At 41.9% G+C, this 15,082-nt stretch overlaps 1 protein-coding gene across 4 annotated transcripts in view; it reads right to left on the reverse strand.

Moving 5' to 3' along the window:
* Window positions 1–15,082, reverse strand: part of itih3a.1 (inter-alpha-trypsin inhibitor heavy chain 3a, tandem duplicate 1) — a 42,104-nt gene that overhangs the window by 2,220 nt on the left and 24,802 nt on the right. For 3 of the 4 annotated variants that reach the window (XM_067432363.1, XM_067432365.1, XM_067432366.1), the window contains 12 exons: window positions 12,810–12,926; window positions 12,547–12,715; window positions 10,478–10,603; window positions 7,012–7,193; window positions 6,601–6,789; window positions 5,365–5,504; window positions 5,070–5,227; window positions 4,879–4,905; window positions 4,521–4,586; window positions 4,311–4,424; window positions 884–1,085; window positions 409–581 (listed from right to left, as the gene is read on the reverse strand). In XM_067432363.1, the coding sequence (XP_067288464.1) occupies window positions 409–581; window positions 884–1,085; window positions 4,311–4,424; window positions 4,521–4,586; window positions 4,879–4,905; window positions 5,070–5,227; window positions 5,365–5,504; window positions 6,601–6,789; window positions 7,012–7,193; window positions 10,478–10,603; window positions 12,547–12,715; window positions 12,810–12,926 (1,663 nt within the window). The remainder of the gene's footprint in view (window positions 1–408; window positions 582–883; window positions 1,086–4,310; window positions 4,425–4,520; window positions 4,587–4,878; window positions 4,906–5,069; window positions 5,228–5,364; window positions 5,505–6,600; window positions 6,790–7,011; window positions 7,194–10,477; window positions 10,604–12,546; window positions 12,716–12,809; window positions 12,927–15,082) is intronic. The other variant, XM_067432364.1, reaches the window with a different exon arrangement.

A 15,082-nucleotide genomic window follows, 5' to 3' on the forward strand; every position in this document is an offset into this window, starting at 1 on the left:
TCTGATCAATCACATAATAGTTTTCGGACAACCACAAGAAAAAAAGTTCTGCTCAGATGATCTGTTGAGAACAAGCTGTGAGAACTGCCAAACCAGGCCTGCGAGAACTTTTTTCTCTGTTCTTGTGGAGTGTGTAACGGCCTTAACTCTTCATAGCATTAAACGCTGAAGGCGTGTGATGTCTACGTGGAGGTATGAACATGCTTCTTTCTTTCTTTCTTTCTTTCTTTCTTTCTTTCTTTCTTTCTTTCTTTCTTTCTTTCTTTCTTTCTTTCTTTCTTTCTTTCTTTCTTTCTTTCTTTCTTTCTTATTCCTCAAATGCTCTCAATAGATCTTCACTTGTACTGTACCTGGAAAATAATTTGTACTATGACATATATATTGTAGTAAGTTCTTTAGAAGTTTTACCAAGCAGTCCATGCACATTGCTTGAAAAGAGGTGACTGTCCAGAGTGTAGAACCCGAGGTAGTCTTGATGATACGGGTGCTTCTGCCAGACTTTGTGCAGGATGATAAGAAACTTGACTGAGTTCCTCAAAGTCACTGTTAAACTACGATCTTTGATCACCTGCAGATCCATGCTAGAGAAAGAAGGACAGTTCTGTGAAGAGGATTATTCTTTCTCCATCTTCCTTATTTTAGTTAGCTCACAATGACTTGACATGAATGAAGTGAAATGATGATGTGTCCTTCTCAAATGGAAGGCTGCATCCTTTTGAGGCCTTCCTAGTGTAGTCGAAGGCTAGTAGGCTAGACTCCTTCTCAGCATTAAACGCTGGAATGAGACGGTCTAGTAAGATCCACATGGCTATGTCACACATGTATGTATCCTCATTAGGATGAAGCCTTCAGATTGAGAAGCACCCAGGATCCTGCAGCTTACCTGGGCCCTTTAACCGTGGCAGTATCAGTCCAGAAGAATTTTGCTTGTTTTCCCTCATCAGACACTGAGATCTCTTTTGTGCTCACCATCAACCTGATACCAAACTTTTCATGAACAATTCCAAAGCGCCCAAAATAGGTGTTTACTTTTTCTCCAGGGATGATCTTCTTATCACCAATGGTTTGGCCATTGACCACGATACCTGTGGAGCACAATAGAACCAAATATAAAACACTAAAACATTGAGCTGTCATTGGTGAGTAGCTACTTTAGGGAGCTTAAGCCCCTGATTTTCTGTCCAAAGTGAACTTTTTGAAGTTATAACATCAGATAATACAGATTTTATAAAGTTTGTGCACTTTGTTCACCCTAGCCTAGAGGTGATGGAAAAATGTTTGAAAGATGAACAAATATATGTTTTGGTCATCACATTAATAATAACAATTAAATCAGATATTATTTCAAGATCTGAAGTATACTAGAAAAAGTGTGAAGCACTTCAAAGTCCTTGAAACGTGCTTAAAGGGATAGTCACCCAAAAATGAGAAGGTGTTGTTTATCTGCTGACCCCCAGTGCATCCAACATGTAGGTGTCTTTTTTTCTTCAGTAGAACACAAATGAAGACTTTTAACTTAAACCGTTGCAGTGTGCTAGTCATAATGCATGTGAATGGGTAACAACTCTATGAGAGTAACAAGAAAACATGCTTGGACAACGTACACAAAAACCCTGCTGCTCGTAACGACACATTGAATTAACCTCATATTAGACAAATCTCATCTAGTGTTCATTAATGTTCTAATAAGGTCAAACTGGCGTGATCATATATATATATATATATATATATATATATATATATATATATATATATATAAACTATGTAGATGCCTCAGTCGGCCACGCAGGCACTAATGAGGAATCTATATATCTATAATCACGCCAGTTTGACCTTATTAGACGAAGTTATAGCAGATGGGAATACTTGATATGAAAAATAAAATAAAAAATACTGTTGTGTTTTTCACAGAAACCGATCACTTCGTGTCTTATGACATCATTGTGTCGTCACAAGCAGCAGGGTTTTTGTGCATGTTGTTTAAGCATGTTTTTTTTACTCTAGTAGAATTGTTACACATTCACATGCATTATGACTGGCAGACAAGTTAAAAATCTTCATTTGTGTTCTACTGAAGAAACAAAGACACCTACATGTTGGATGCACTGGGGGTCAGCAGATAAACATCACATTTTCATTTTTGGGTGAACTATCCCTTTAAATCTCACTCTCTGATATCCATCTAACTAGATCTTGCAGCGATTATATTAATATGGAATTCAAACGTTTTCGCACTTGATCTCCCATCGCTGTGTAGTAACAGTGTTTTGTGATCAAGATCGTCCTGCAAGTAAACCTGTTGTAACCTTGTGCTGCACTGGTCTGAGATAAATGTCAGTGCTGTGCTGCTCAAATGAGTAGCAAGGTTTTGTACCACTTTTGTTTCGTTTGCCGTTTGAAATCTCTTGTATGAAAAAAAAAAAAAAACATTCTCTGGATGCATTGACTCACAAAATCACAAGGAGGGTAGGAATAGGCTGTCCTGAGGTTAAACAGCCCTTTTCAAATTATGAATAATCCTCCTTGATATTGTCACTAAAACTAAAGAGTCATTGACTGAGAAGAAAATTCAACAGATTCCCAGTCAGGACTCTAAGGGTGCCTTTACAATTGGTTACAATTAATTATGATTGCTGTGTTCATATTATATTTTTTGGGTCCGAACAACCAGGGTTCATTTGCGTCATCAACGCAGCAGCTGTTTAATCTGTTGCTTAGTAACGACGGTGAGCCCGAAGGCGGCGAAATGCATAGCGTTGCTCCCGTCACTTTTATATTTTTGTTTTTGAATCATTGGTTTTGTTACCAAAGCTTCAGTACATAATGGCACTTCGGTCTATCTGCCTCGAATGCACTGTAAATGCTCTAAAGAACGCTGAAGACGAGCAGAAATTAGATCTACAGCTCTCTGCTTGCAGTGTGTCAGTGACGCTCGTCAGGTAAATGAGTGAAACGCACACAAAACATACATTTTTATCAAATCATACGTCATTAATAGCGGTTCACTTCCACGATTTAGTACGATTGCATTCACATCATCCAATAGAACAGTACTCTGACGTTAATCGAACCCGGGTGCGCACCAAAAGTGCTAGTGTGAAAGCACCCTAAGATTGGCACGGCGACACCATCAACCATGCTGTTAGCACCAAAGCAATCTCACTTCTTCTGTCATTAACCCACTGATATACTGAACAATCTACGCAATACTTCCCCTAGTGTTAGGTAGATGGTCTTCATATAAAAGGGCGAATGTAACAAGTGAAATCTGTTACAGTGGTAACAAGCGCATTTACAAAATGTAGCTTACATGGTCTGAATATAAAGTTGGACAAACAGTTGGTATTGATCCATCCTTGAGAAGCAACTTTTGTGCAAATTCTGCATTTACTGACCATCATTTGCAATGCAGACAAGTGTACATTGATTCACTCAAACATGTTCTGAAAGCATTCAGTAAACTTGATGGAATGACCTAAACACAATAAAAAAATAACATTCTAAGTTGGTCCCCGAAAGGTCCTGCAAACGTTATGGGAATGTACTGTAGAGACCACTGCACTGAACCAGATATGTTCCTGCATATCTTATGTTGCAGCATAGCAGCTTGAATGAAACGTCCCAATCTGACTAACAGGAACCGTATGGGAACGTTCTGTGGCTATGTGACCATAGAATAACCAAAATGGAACGTCCCCCTGAAGTCATAAAAGGAACCTTGAACTGTAGCACATTCACAACTAAAAGAGGACATTTTTGGAACGTCTCTAATGTTCTATAGAGGTTTGGGATTTTCGTCAACTTTAGATAACTTTTAGGGAACGTGGTGCAAGGTCGCGAGAACGTCTCCTTCTACGTGGGAAAATCCTGGGTTACAGTGACTGTACTTCTGGAGGGCTCTTAAAGCTGCAGTGAATTGGTTTGACAAGTGAAGTTTCCAACACTAACATTATTTTCAATGCAGTAGATGTAAGACTTTGCATGCTTTGCATGGGATTGCATTAGATCAGTAAATTAACCAATGAAGTGTTATGTGATTTGAGTAAATGGAAAGTGAGGTTTAGAAGAGTTTCTGTTATGGTTGAGTTTTTGTTGTTACCATTTTGCTGAAGAACAGAGCTTGTTAAAGCTCTTGACATCTTGGGGAGCCACATTTCGAATAAAAATGTCAAATAAACCATTTAGATTTAATATGAATCAATAATACCATGAGGGGCATCCACATGTTCACAATAGAAAAACCATGTTCTTGTGAAGCTATGCCTTGCTGAATGCTAATGCACTTTTCAGCTAAAATAGCAAGTTCTTACCTGTAAGCGGGTCTTTAACTAGGTTAAATATGGTACCAGGTTTGTCATCAATGTTGAAGCACAGAGCATCATTCTTTTCTGGCATCTCAATGATGAAGTGTGGATCTCCATCAACTGTTACATTGACAAATTGTAAGAATAACAATGCTAATGTGACTTCTGAATCTTTAGATACATTTCACATGGCCATGGCATGGTTTTTACAGTTACCATAGTATGTAGGTTGTGCAGAGCTCGTTGCATAGGAGTAGCTGGATGGTATGGCTGAGTAACCTGCTAATAAGATACAATTAATGCATGCAAATAGTTCACTTGGTTTTACATAATGTCAAATACAAAAGAAAGCTTTAGAACTCTTATTCACACATTAGTACACTATAGTCTTCATCCTCACGGAGTCTCGGACACCAGTATTTTAATGAATCATAAATTAATCACCATGTTTTTTTAGTAGTACAGTACACTGTGATTGTATTTTAGCACCATTTGTTGTTTGCTTTTGGAATATGAAGGAGCAGCAACTGTGATCGTGACATAAGACCTCATGTGTGGTAGTGTAATGGCTTACCATATCTTTGAAATTTTCCTCGTTCCTCTGTGAATTGGTGTTGAGAAAAGAGTCATATAATGGAACAAACATTAGCAAAGTCATCGAGAACACTGGAACAAGTTTGTTTTTAATTGTGTGGGCATCTCCTCTGAGACTTATGTGTCAGCGTTTTTCAAATTTCTGTTTGCAATTTGACAGTTTATTCATACCTTCAGTCATCTTGTCAGCAATGAACATGTCGTTTGTGGCCTCATCTTCAGGTTTAGTGACGACCATGGAGGTAAGCGGTGTAACAAAGTTGTACTTTAATGAAAGTCTTAAAGCATCAGCAGTAGCATTTCCTTTCTCCTCTGGTGAACCCTTGTCTCTGTAAAAAAATATTTTGTATTATAATTGGATTTGATTCAAATATTCTGGTTAAAAGATTATGAATTGTGAAGAGGACTTGTTGACCCTTCAAAGTTTTAGGTTAGTGTACTAAAGATCACACTTTCTCAAACTGACTTCTTATCCAGGAGCTCTTGGATGGTCAGATATGCCCAGAGACGCTCAGTGAAGTCCCCAAAGATATACTCTTCATCAGGAAATATGGTTTCCCACTTCTGAGCATTTGCCTGACCTTTCAACTCAAAATTATTTTCAAACTGTTGCGAAACAAACAAATCAGGATTAGTCCCCCAAACAATCTCATCACTGATAATGATGGAAATTCACTGAGATTGTGATAATAGATATAAATGAGGCTACAATCTTTAGATCCATTGGTAATTTGTGTAATTTTTTCAGTGGTTAAAATACTTTCTCTTAACCACCTTAATATACAGCAGCAACTTTACTAAGCCTGACATAGCAATAATAGCTCAACCAATGTTGTGAGTTTGGGGCAGAGCTATCTGATTTACCAACCAATGGCTGACGGGGAGTGTTCTGAAAAACCTTTTGAGATGGTTTTGTTAGAGGCACAGAAATGACACGTCCCGTTAAAGGTGCAGTGTGTAGTATTTATGAGGCTCTATAAACAGAACTGCAAAATAATACATAACCATGTTTTCAGCGGTGTATAAAGACCTTACACTGCAAAAAAAAAAAAAAAAAATATTAGGCCCCAATTGAAAATTTTCCAGTTACTGATCACATCTAAATTTTTCAGTTGGCCAAGTTGAATTTCTGTGAATTGATGCAATGTAATTCACAGAAATTACATTTGGCCAACTGAAAAATTTCGATGTGATCAGTCACTAGAAAAATTTCAATTGGGTCCTGATTTTTTATTTTTTATTTTTACAGTGTACATAATGAACCGTTATGTTTTTATCACCTAAAAATGAGCCATTTCTATCAACACACACCGCAGGTCCCTTTACATTGAAATTGCCATTTTGCACCATCATGTTTCTAGTAGCCCTAAATGGACAAACTTCTCTACAGACCGCTGGCTACTTTTTGCTTTCTGATGACAGCATTTTTGTCCTGTGCCGGTCACCTACGTGCTTCGAAAAGGAGGGGTGAGTAAGTGGTTGGTGGTTGCAATTCACAACCTCCCCACTAGATACTGCTAAATTTACAGTGTAGCTTTAATTATCTGCATCAAAAAGACATTTTTGCCCCCCACACTTACTGTGCTTTTATTCTCACATACATCCAACAACCAATGTCCACAGATTTGTTTACAGTTTTTAGAAAGTATTGGAACTATAGATTTTGTGTATGTGTGAAGTGAACTATAGATTATTTACTCACCCCTTGTGCGGACACTTCAATTGCAAAGTTGTTTATATCATTTAAGTCATTAAGTTGGCCAGCGACCATGATCTCTGAGCCATTGAATAGCTGTTTAAAATGGCTTCTTGTCAATGAGTTAACAGTGTTGTCCGGATAGTGGAAATTCACCTCTGAAAGCAGAGGACTTGACACTTCTTCATAAAATCCCTTGGTAGAAAACAATAATAATTGTTATATATTAAAATATTCTATAACTGAAAGTATTGCTAATGTGTGAAAAAGTGATTTTTACTTTTTTAGGACTTTATGATTTTTAAAAATGATTTTTGAGATTGTTTGAATGTAGATGGCTATTCATTGATAAAAAAAATACTTACTTTAATCATTTAAAGGGAATCAACATTTTTACAAAGACCTCAGTTTTGCTACCTTTAGCTGAAGCGGAGCATCTGAATCCTCATAAATCCTGCGAACCAGGCCATTGTTCTGCTTGCTCAATGTATCCAAAAATCCATAGTCTGCATCTTTACCAAAGGCCAAACTGAACACTGTGATATTTCCATTAATTGCATTACGAATGCTCTCTTGGATCTCAGGAAGAGATCTTGGATCTAAAAAAAGTAGAAGTTTAAAATTTACCATTACAGACAACAACAGGCAACAAAAATGAACGTCTCTGTTATGTATGTAACCCTCGTTCCCTAATGGAAGGGAACGGAGACATACGTCAGAACTGACCGAAGAATTGGGATCTGTTCTCAGAGACCAATCTACTTTGAGTGATTCAAAACGAGCCAATAGACATTGGCATGCGGTTCACACATTCCACGCACCACCCCGCAGCACGGGTATAAATTCGGAAGTGGAATAGCACATCATTGCTTTTCAACTGAAGAGCCGAGACTAGTGTCTCAGCCTTCAGCTGAAGCACAGCACCTGGCAACAGGATGTACGTCTCCGTTCCCTCATTCAGGGAACGAGGGTTGCATACATAACCGAGACGTTCCTTTTCAGTCGGTCACATTCGACATGCATTGGAATGGAATTGGGATCCCTACAAACACGCCAGGGATGCTGGCCCTTCCAGCGCCTTGCCTGAGCTCACTGGACCACTCCTATGTTGGAGTGGCAGGCAGGGCTCCCTTGGAGGGAAGATCAGTCACTGCTGTTCCTTCAAGACCCACTCAGAATGACTAGTGGATAACGCTGGGAAAGCAAGCCCATCTCAGGGAGATGGTACGCTGCAAGCCACGCCCTTCAGTGTAAAGAGAGGTGGCGAATACACATAAGGACTAACCTACCAGGTAGTACTAATTATGGCAGTCTCTCGGGTGGATCCAACCTGGTCCCAGGGGGGGAAAAATACCGCCAGAGATGACAGAGCGAGGTTTGTCAAGGGAAAGACATGGGGCTAGCCGAGTAGCCTAGCTGGTCCCTTGGAGAATACACATATGGGGTTGCCGGTAGGGAACCGATACATATGGAACCCAGCCTATACACAGATTCCACAAGCATATGTGTGTAGGCCTGTTGTCAGACAGCCACAATGTCTGACACTGAAGGGGTGATTGAGGAGCTCACAGGGTTAGCCATTTCCGGGGAACACAACAGGAGAGGAATAGACACACGTATACGGCCTAGGGGGCAGGAGTGGCGTTGCAAGCCGACACAAGAACGGGTACTTAGCGTTACTGGCCAGTGGGGACGAGGATGCGGAGAGATACTGGCTCTACACGGAGGCTATAAAATCTAGTGAACGTGTTGGGTGTCGCCCAGCGTGCAACTCTACATAAGTCTGTCAAATTTAATTAAACAGACTGCAAAGGCTCAAACGGAGGACCCTGAAGTGCTTTGAGCACCAGGGCTAAGTCCCAATAGGGTACCGAGGTAGAATGAAGATGACAATCTGACAATTAAGTCGTGCTTACCGAAGGATTTACTGTCTACTGCATTGTGTTATGCCGCTATTGCTGCGACTTACACTTTGAGAGTGGAGGAAGACAGCCTTCGTTCCAGCCTATCCCGCAGCAAGAAAGCACAATGCTAGAAGGCTCACTGGGGAAACACATATTTGCAATGTCCCGGGGCCAGCTGTGCGCCATTGCATCTATGCCTAAGGTACCTCCTGTCAGGCAGTAGTACCACTGGCAATGGGTTGTGTCTGGAGAGGCAAACAGGTTTACCTGGGTGGCTCCGAAGCAGTCCCATATCAGCTGGATGCTCCAGGGGTGGCGAGATAGCTCGGTGGCTGTCTGGTTCAGGGCACCTGGGATGTGAATGGCACGAAGTGACCTCACAAAATTCTGACTCTACAGGAGAAGATGGCCGGCGAGCGGGAGCATGCCATGGGAGCGTAGCTCACCCTGTCAGTTGATGTACGCAACAGCGCAGTTCTGTCCGAACGGACCAGTACGTGCTTGCCTTGGAGCGGCTTCTTGAACCGGGCCAGGGCAGGACGAACTACCAGTAACTCTAGGCAATTGATATTCCAACGTATTTGGGGCCTCATCCACAGAACCGAAACTGCGTGCCCGTTGTACGGGGCCCCCAGCCTGTGGATGAGGCATCTGTGAAGACCAGAACATGTCTGGACACCTGTTCTAAGGACTCTCTGACCCGGAGAAATGAGGGGTCTGACCACGGGTTGAAGATTTGGCAACAGTAAGGAGTAACTGAGACCCGGTACTTGCTGCTCTGCCACACCCATTTCGGGACTAGGTCGTGTAACCAGTGTTAAAGAGGTCTCATATGAAGCAATCCAAGCGGCGTTACCGCAGCTGCAGATGCTGGCTTTACCGCATCCTTCAACAGCAGGACATTGATCTCTGAACACAAGACATGGGCATCACTGCTCCGCACAGTGGCAAAGAGGATGCCCCAGCACTTGGGAGGCCGGTGAGCAAACTGAATCTTGTAGCCGAGTCTGTTGGTAGTGATGAGCCAGCAAGATATCCCGGAAAGACCTAGCCGGGTCCCCAGAGACCAAACGAGCAGGACCAATGGCACCACAGACGTACCCGGCGTGGGGCAGTGAGGCGGAGTTCTCTGGCCCAACTCGGGTGGCCCGGGGGTTGCCTGAGCATTCCTGGATTGGGCAGAGTGTGGGTGAGAAGGCCTGAAGGCATCCTCAGTGCCCACTCTGCTTAGAGGCCCGGTGGAAAACTTAGACCCGACTCTGGAGGCCTGGAGGCAGCCCGGAAAGTTGTCTGAGAATTGCGGACGTCGCCTGACCCAGGGAGTGTATAAGTGTTTTCCCTCTCTCACTACCTTCTGTCCTACATGCACGAGGGAAGTCCCGACCCAGGGGCTATGCAGGAACTACGTGTTGGACCTCGCTCTCTGGATGACAAAAGTCACCGCACGCAGTTCCTGCATTTCTGGTGCACCACAAAAGGAACTAGATCGGGGAAATAGGCATATGGACTCAACCCCGTTTGAGGTTTCATAGTCCCGACCACGCATTTAGAGCACTGAGCGACGTGCTGGGTTGCCGTGGCATTCAATGACACATGGTGCGCTGAATGCTCAAGCCCTTACGAGAAAGGAGGGATGAACAACGCGTGCCGTTGTGACCACATTCTCCCGAGAGAGCATGGACCACCCACGAAAGCAATCTCACATGTTAACATGTGAGAGAGATCGTGGTTGTCAAGATCGAGAGATACGTACGTCGAATGTGAACGACTGAAAGGGAACAATAGTTACATATAACTGATTGGTTAGTCTAGTCTACTTTTGAGCTGAGCTTTTTTGATTTCTGTTCTCAGAATAAATAGTGTAATGACTGTTTTTTTTTGTAGGGCTGTTTCCTGTATGTTTCTTAAGGGGTACTTGGTCATTGTTTTTCCTCAAGAAAAATCACAAAAACAGTAAATGGCTGCGGGTATATACATACACTGGTTTGGTTCCCCATCAGTCAGTAAAATGATCATCAGTACCATATTCTTCGGGGCTGTACCATTACGCTGTTCTTCATACAGCATCTCAACACCATGAATGACAGCATCATGCAATTCTGTCCCTGAGACAAAAAAAGGTGCTCATGTCACACTATTTAATTAGTTATGTAGAAAGGGTTCAGAATAGATTTTATATTTAAAATATTTAGGGCTGGACCAGAATATTCAAATATTTTTTTGATGGGTTGATATTAAATTTTCAAATTTGGGATTTGAATTTTAGTTTTTTGTTTTTGTTTTTTGCGCATCCGTCATTTCCCTCGAAACGGTTCTCATTCACGCTTGCATATGTTTACACTATAAAATCTGGCGAAATACAATACTCTTTTACAATTATTTTTTAGCCTAGCAGTTTTTAATAGGATAGACAGGAACTCATCCTCGTTATACTTAATAAACATATTTGCTTCTTGTTCTAAGTGTTCGTCTTCTAAGTGTTCCATTTAACGGAGTAGAGTGTCTGTATCTGGCTGTCTAGAGTGCACAACTACACGAGCTGATATAGAAGAAGCGCATGTCTGAGGTGGCATTTTGGGTTCTTTAACCCATATTTGGGTTTTAATTGTAGTTCATCTTTTCTCTAACTGAACAAAATTATTTTTACTACTATAATATATCAAAACTGGGACGTAACAGACCTGTGTGTTTTGTATCACTACTAGTGCAGTGTCCTTTCTCGAAGCATATAAGCCCTGCCTGCGTGAGGTGCGCCGCTTCTCGAGATTTCTGCTTTTAGAGAGAAGAATATGTTCAGGCCCTTCCCTCAAAAAATGGTATTCGGACCACCCCTAAAATATTATGTACACTACGCACACCTTGGCAATAGAATCACCATTGGCTAGTAATTTTTTTGTTAATTTGCTAGACTGATGTACTATGTTATAAAAACACAGATCAGGGATAACATTATGACCTAATATTGTGTTGGTCCCCCTTTTGCTGCCTAAACAGCCCTGACCCGTTGAGGCATGGACTCCATTAGACCACTGTGTGATGTGGTATCTGGCACCAAGACGTTAGCAGCAGATCCTTTAAGTCCAGTAAGTTACGACGTGGGGCCTTCATGGATTGGACTTGTTTGTTCAGTACATCTCACAGATGCTCTATTGGATTGAGATCTGGGGAATTTGTCAACACCTCAAACTCATTGTTGTGGCCCTCAAACCATTCTTGAACCAATTTTGCTTTGTGGCAGGAGCATTATCCTGTTGAAAGAGGCCACAGCCAGGGAATACCATTTCCATGAAAGGGTGTACATGGTCTCTTTATCAATGCTTAGGTAGGTGGTACGTGTCAAATTAGCATCCTTATGGATGGCAGGACCCACCCAAGGTTTCCCAGCAGAACATGGCCCAAAGCATTACACTGCCGCCACTGGCTCTCCTTCCCCTCGTGCATTCTGGTGCAATGTGTTCCCCAAGTAAAAAATGCACACGCACCCGACCATCCATGTGATGTAAAAGAAAACATGATTCATCAGAACAGGCCACCATCTTCCATTGCTCCTTGGTCCAGTTCTGATACTCACGTGCCTACTATTGGTGCTTTCGGTAGTGGACAGGGGTCAGCATGGGTACATTGACTGGTCAGCTATGCAGCCCCATACACAACAAACCGCAATACACTGTTTTCTGCCTATTTTTCAATGGAATTTTAAATTAAAGTAATAACCCAGGTTCGATACGAGTAACGCTCTGTATATTAGTGAGAATTTACATGAATTACATTGACAGAATACATTAACTATGTTTGTGACAAATTATTGGAATAAAAAGTAGTACCACCCCATTACAGGTAATTTAGTATATTTGTAAAAGTAGAATTAAAGTTCTTTAACAACTACAAGCTTACATTTCTGCTTTTAACTCTTAAAGGGCTACTTCCTAGTCATTGTGCATTGTACCGGTGTGCTTTATTTCATGTTTTCATATGGATTGCACCCAAAATAATCTTGTTTATAATTTGTTCAGTGATAATTTCAGTTTAATTTCATATTCATACATACCACCAATGACTTCAATTGTTTTGACATAATCCTGGGCTGCTTGCACATTTTCCTTTGTTGCTTTACTTAAATGTGGCCGCCATACAACAAAGTTGGTTGAAAAGACGATGATCGCAAAGTAGTCATCCTCTGGGAGTTCACCCAGAATGGTAACTAGGGCCTCTTTGGTCTCATTCCGGTAACAAACACAAACAAATTAACTGTCCAAAGTACTTACAAGCTATTGAAAACTATTTTCTAATTTAATAAACATCATAACTCACCTGTGCCATTTTATTTCCCACCATAGAGTAGCTGTTGTCTATCACAAAAACAACCATCTTTGGTACTCGTGGAAGACTGGCTGGTGCAAAAAAATGCACAAAGTATCCATTCACAATCTGCAGATGATACATTTATCAGTTATACAGTTGTGGTCAGAATTATTAGCACCCATGGTAAATATAATCAAAGGGGGCTAAATTTGCATTGTTTATCCTTTTGATCTTTCATTCAAAAAATTTGCAAAAATCTAATCAAAAATCTTGTAAAAATGAAGGGAAAGTATTGAAAGTGGGTGGTAAATCTCATTATGGTGTAAATGCTTTTCTGGAAAACACATTGGCCATAATAATTGGCAACCTTTTGCCAAGATAACAGCTCTGAGTCTTGTCCTGTAATGCCTGATGCGTTTGGAGAACACCTGACCAAAGATCAGAGATCAGAGACCATTCCTCCATACAGAATCTCTCCAGATCCTTTAGATTCACAGCTCTTCTCTACAGTTCAGCCACTCATTTTATGTAGGGTCAGGGGACTGGGATGGAAGCTTCATTTTGTGCTCAGTGACACATTTTTGTGTGGTGGGTGTGCTGCCAAAAATGTATTTTTTTGAAAGTCAATCCTTTTACGAAGCGACCAGAATAGTTTTTGTGCACAAAAAAACAACAACTAAATAACGACTTGTATAGTGATGAGCCGATTTCAAAACAAAGATTCAAACCGTTATGAATCAGTGTATCGATTCATGATTCGGATCGCCAAAGTCATGTGATTTCAGCAGTTTGGCAGTTTGGCAGTTTGACAGGCGATTAGGTTACCAGAGAGTGAGTGCCTTTGTTCATGCAACTAAACTTCCTTCACAACGTCTGGTTTCTTTCTACGAAGAAGAAAAAATTATCAATAATATTTTTTTATTGATTACGTGTTTATTGCCACGGAGGGATGCCACAATTCTCAATATTGAACTGTTCGGTACGGAATTCACGGTTCAATATGTGCGTATTAACTGCGTTTTTTCGTTTTTGCATTTCATTTATTATTTATGTCTCTCCGTTTGAAATATTTCTCTAAGTTTATTTGGCTCTGTTTCTGTCACACCCGCACAGCCAACTTCTGACACGGACACTCACGCCACACCCCTTAGTTCACAATCACCGTAATTCTAACCACTTGTGCACCATCACCAGCCACACTACAAAGACAATCCTCACCTTCCCATTCACAGTCTTGTCTAGCATCGATCAACCCACGACTACCTGTCTGTAGCAAATGTTCTCGTAAGTAATGAAGGAAGGAAGGAAGAAGAAGGCAGGGTCGGCGTGTCTGGCACTCGTAGCTTTTATTCGATCACTTTTGCAACACAACATAAACATGCGCACACAGAGCTTACTAAACTCAGTCTCAGATAACTTGTGCATCAACAATCTCCTCTCTGCAGTCCCAGCCAGCCACGAGTATCCAGAATGTGTCTCTCTCCCTGTTGCCTGTTCTCTGCTGGCTTATATACCGTCTCTCCATGCCAATCACTGCAATCAGACACAGGTGTTCATCATTATGCACTTGACCTACTTACTTATCGGCACTCTCCTAGCTCCTTCTATCTGTGCAGACCTCGCTAAACCACGCCCCCTCTGCACACTGCCCTTACCAGAAGCCCTGATCGCCATCCTTCCTCGTCATCTTCTTCGTCTTCCTCATCATCGTCCTCATCTTTGTCTCTGTCTGCACCATCCTCGTCCATCGTCTGTGTCAAGAACTCACCTATCAAGTATTCCTTGTGTCCATTACCTCTACCATCTAACCATCTGTGTCCTCGTCTGTGTCTGACAGAAGACCAAACCACATGCAGAGCTCTCCGGACACAGGCGGGGACCGCACCGCCGACCACTTCACCACGCTGGTTCATGACACCTTCATCACCACTTCAGCTGCTACTCCAGCTAGTGCACCATCACCTGCACCACCGTTACCCGTCTCTTCTGCAGCTGCCTGCGCAAGTCCCATGGCCCGACCAGCGACATACAGCGACGTGGCGGAGGATTGCAGCGGGTTCTTATTGCAATGCTCCTTGTACATGGAGGTGAATTCCCATCTCTTCCACAGCGAGAGAGGCCGGGTGGCGTTCATCATCTCCTTACTCTCGGGCCGAGCCCTGCAGTGGGCGCAATCATTATGGGAAGCAAATGCCCCCGTTATCGGCTTAACATCAGCCTTCTGCACCCATCTTAAAGAGGTATTTGGTCAACAAACCGCCGAATTGTCTGCATGATCAACT

Source organism: Pseudorasbora parva, chromosome 22, assembly GCF_024679245.1.
Source record: "Pseudorasbora parva isolate DD20220531a chromosome 22, ASM2467924v1, whole genome shotgun sequence".
Classification (NCBI taxonomy): Eukaryota; Metazoa; Chordata; class Actinopteri; order Cypriniformes; family Gobionidae; genus Pseudorasbora; species Pseudorasbora parva.